We start from the raw sequence: 1,542 nt of genomic DNA on the forward strand, positions 1-1,542 counted from the left end.
ATTTGACAGTAACAGGTAATGCTCTCATTTTCAGATTTCATGCCTACTTTTAACAGATTTTGACTAAAACACCGTAACATCAGGCTTAACCCTGTAAGAGGGTCCAACAGAAGAAAGATCATTCCTAAAGATGGTGCTGACCTGTTTCCATTGATGAAAGCCTCTCCTCCTGTAGTGCACTCGTCTCCTGTCAGCATCTTAAAAGTGCTGGTCTTCCCTGCTCCGTTCACTCCCAGAAGTCCGAAACACTCCCCAGGCCGGACGCCCAGACACAGGCGGTCCACGGCCAGGATGCGACCCATCTTCCTGGACTTATATACCTGAGGGGCAACAAATCAGACGGGTTTTATTAGTCATTCTATCTGATGTTTCAGTGGTTCGGGGGCCACAGTCTGGACCATATCAGAGAGTGAAACCTTTGTCAGGTTCTCGATCTGCAGCATGTCGCCGTCGGCGTCGCCGCGGAGCACTCTCTCTCTCTCACTGGCAACATCTACGTCATCATCATCAATGGGCTGGCAGCTGACCGGGACCCTCCTGCATTCATGCACAAACAAACACACCTGAAGCTAGACTCTCTTTTAAAGATCAATGGAAATAAAAAGAGAAAAGCTGCTGATAAAGTAGCAACAAATCCTGTTCCAAATCAGCTCCTTGCCTCTTTGTCGACACGACTGTGGGTCATGGTCAGGGGTGGATTTACCATTAGGCAAAACTAGGTGGTTGCCTAGGGAACCAAGTTCTTTTGTTGAAATGCCATCAGAACGCTTATAATATTAAGTGTGTCTCAGGCCCTTCAGTGTCCACCATATTGGATCAGTCCATTTGTTGCACATGTTCAGAAAGGTCCAAACAGACAGCAGAAAACCATTTGAAAACAAACGATGCAAAGAGCAGTGTTACGAACTTAGCCCTTTTTGTCGCTATATTTAGTGACAAAATCTCATACCCCTCTAGCAATTTTATTAGAAAAAGTGCCTAGCGCCAAATCTAGTGACTTTTTTCTGCAACTGGAGACTTTAGTAACAGCATCTAGAAGCAGAGAACTCTGCTCTCCAGAGCAAGTAGATTGGTAACCCCGCCTCCTGCTCTCCTCTATCTTGTCTGCTGNTTTGCATCATCCGTGTGAGAGTGAATGGGTGAATGTGGTGTCAGGGCTCGATGTTAACCATCGCCCGATCTCCCGGGGCAAGTAGTTTTTATTGTTGGGAGAGTACAAATTTCATCGCATTTGCCTGCCGGGCAAGTGCAATGAAATCACTCAAAATTACTTTAAAATCACTGACAGTCGATGAAAACGACCCAGAAGCACCATTTTTGTTGTTTTGTACACATTCTCGCGTGATTTGAAAAAGTTGCGTTATTTTCCGCCAGATGGTGTGATTTTTGTCCGGGAATTGGCGTGAATCAGACACTTTTTTTTCAACTTGGCAGGCTAAAAAACAACAAGGCAAAAAAAGTACAGTAAGTACAGTAACACACCCACCACCTATTTTACCCTCCACCCAGATAACCCTAGATTAAATATGTTCAGTAAACTTA

General features: G+C 44.9%; 1 protein-coding gene across 1 annotated transcript in view; it reads right to left on the reverse strand.

Moving 5' to 3' along the window:
- abca2 (ATP binding cassette subfamily A member 2) overlaps positions 1–558 on the reverse strand; it is a 5,859-nt gene extending 5,301 nt beyond the window's left edge. Inside the window, exons 1-2 of the mRNA XM_015386927.1 lie at positions 417–558; positions 142–320 (exon numbers count right to left, since the gene is read on the reverse strand). Coding sequence (XP_015242413.1) covers positions 142–320; positions 417–443 — 206 coding nt within the window. The 5' untranslated portion in view covers positions 444–558. The remainder of the gene's footprint in view (positions 1–141; positions 321–416) is intronic.
- Between the last annotated feature and the right edge of the window lie 984 nt (positions 559–1,542).

This window comes from Cyprinodon variegatus, unplaced genomic scaffold, assembly GCF_000732505.1.
Source record: "Cyprinodon variegatus isolate N-32 unplaced genomic scaffold, C_variegatus-1.0 Scaffold381, whole genome shotgun sequence".
Classification (NCBI taxonomy): Eukaryota; Metazoa; Chordata; class Actinopteri; order Cyprinodontiformes; family Cyprinodontidae; genus Cyprinodon; species Cyprinodon variegatus.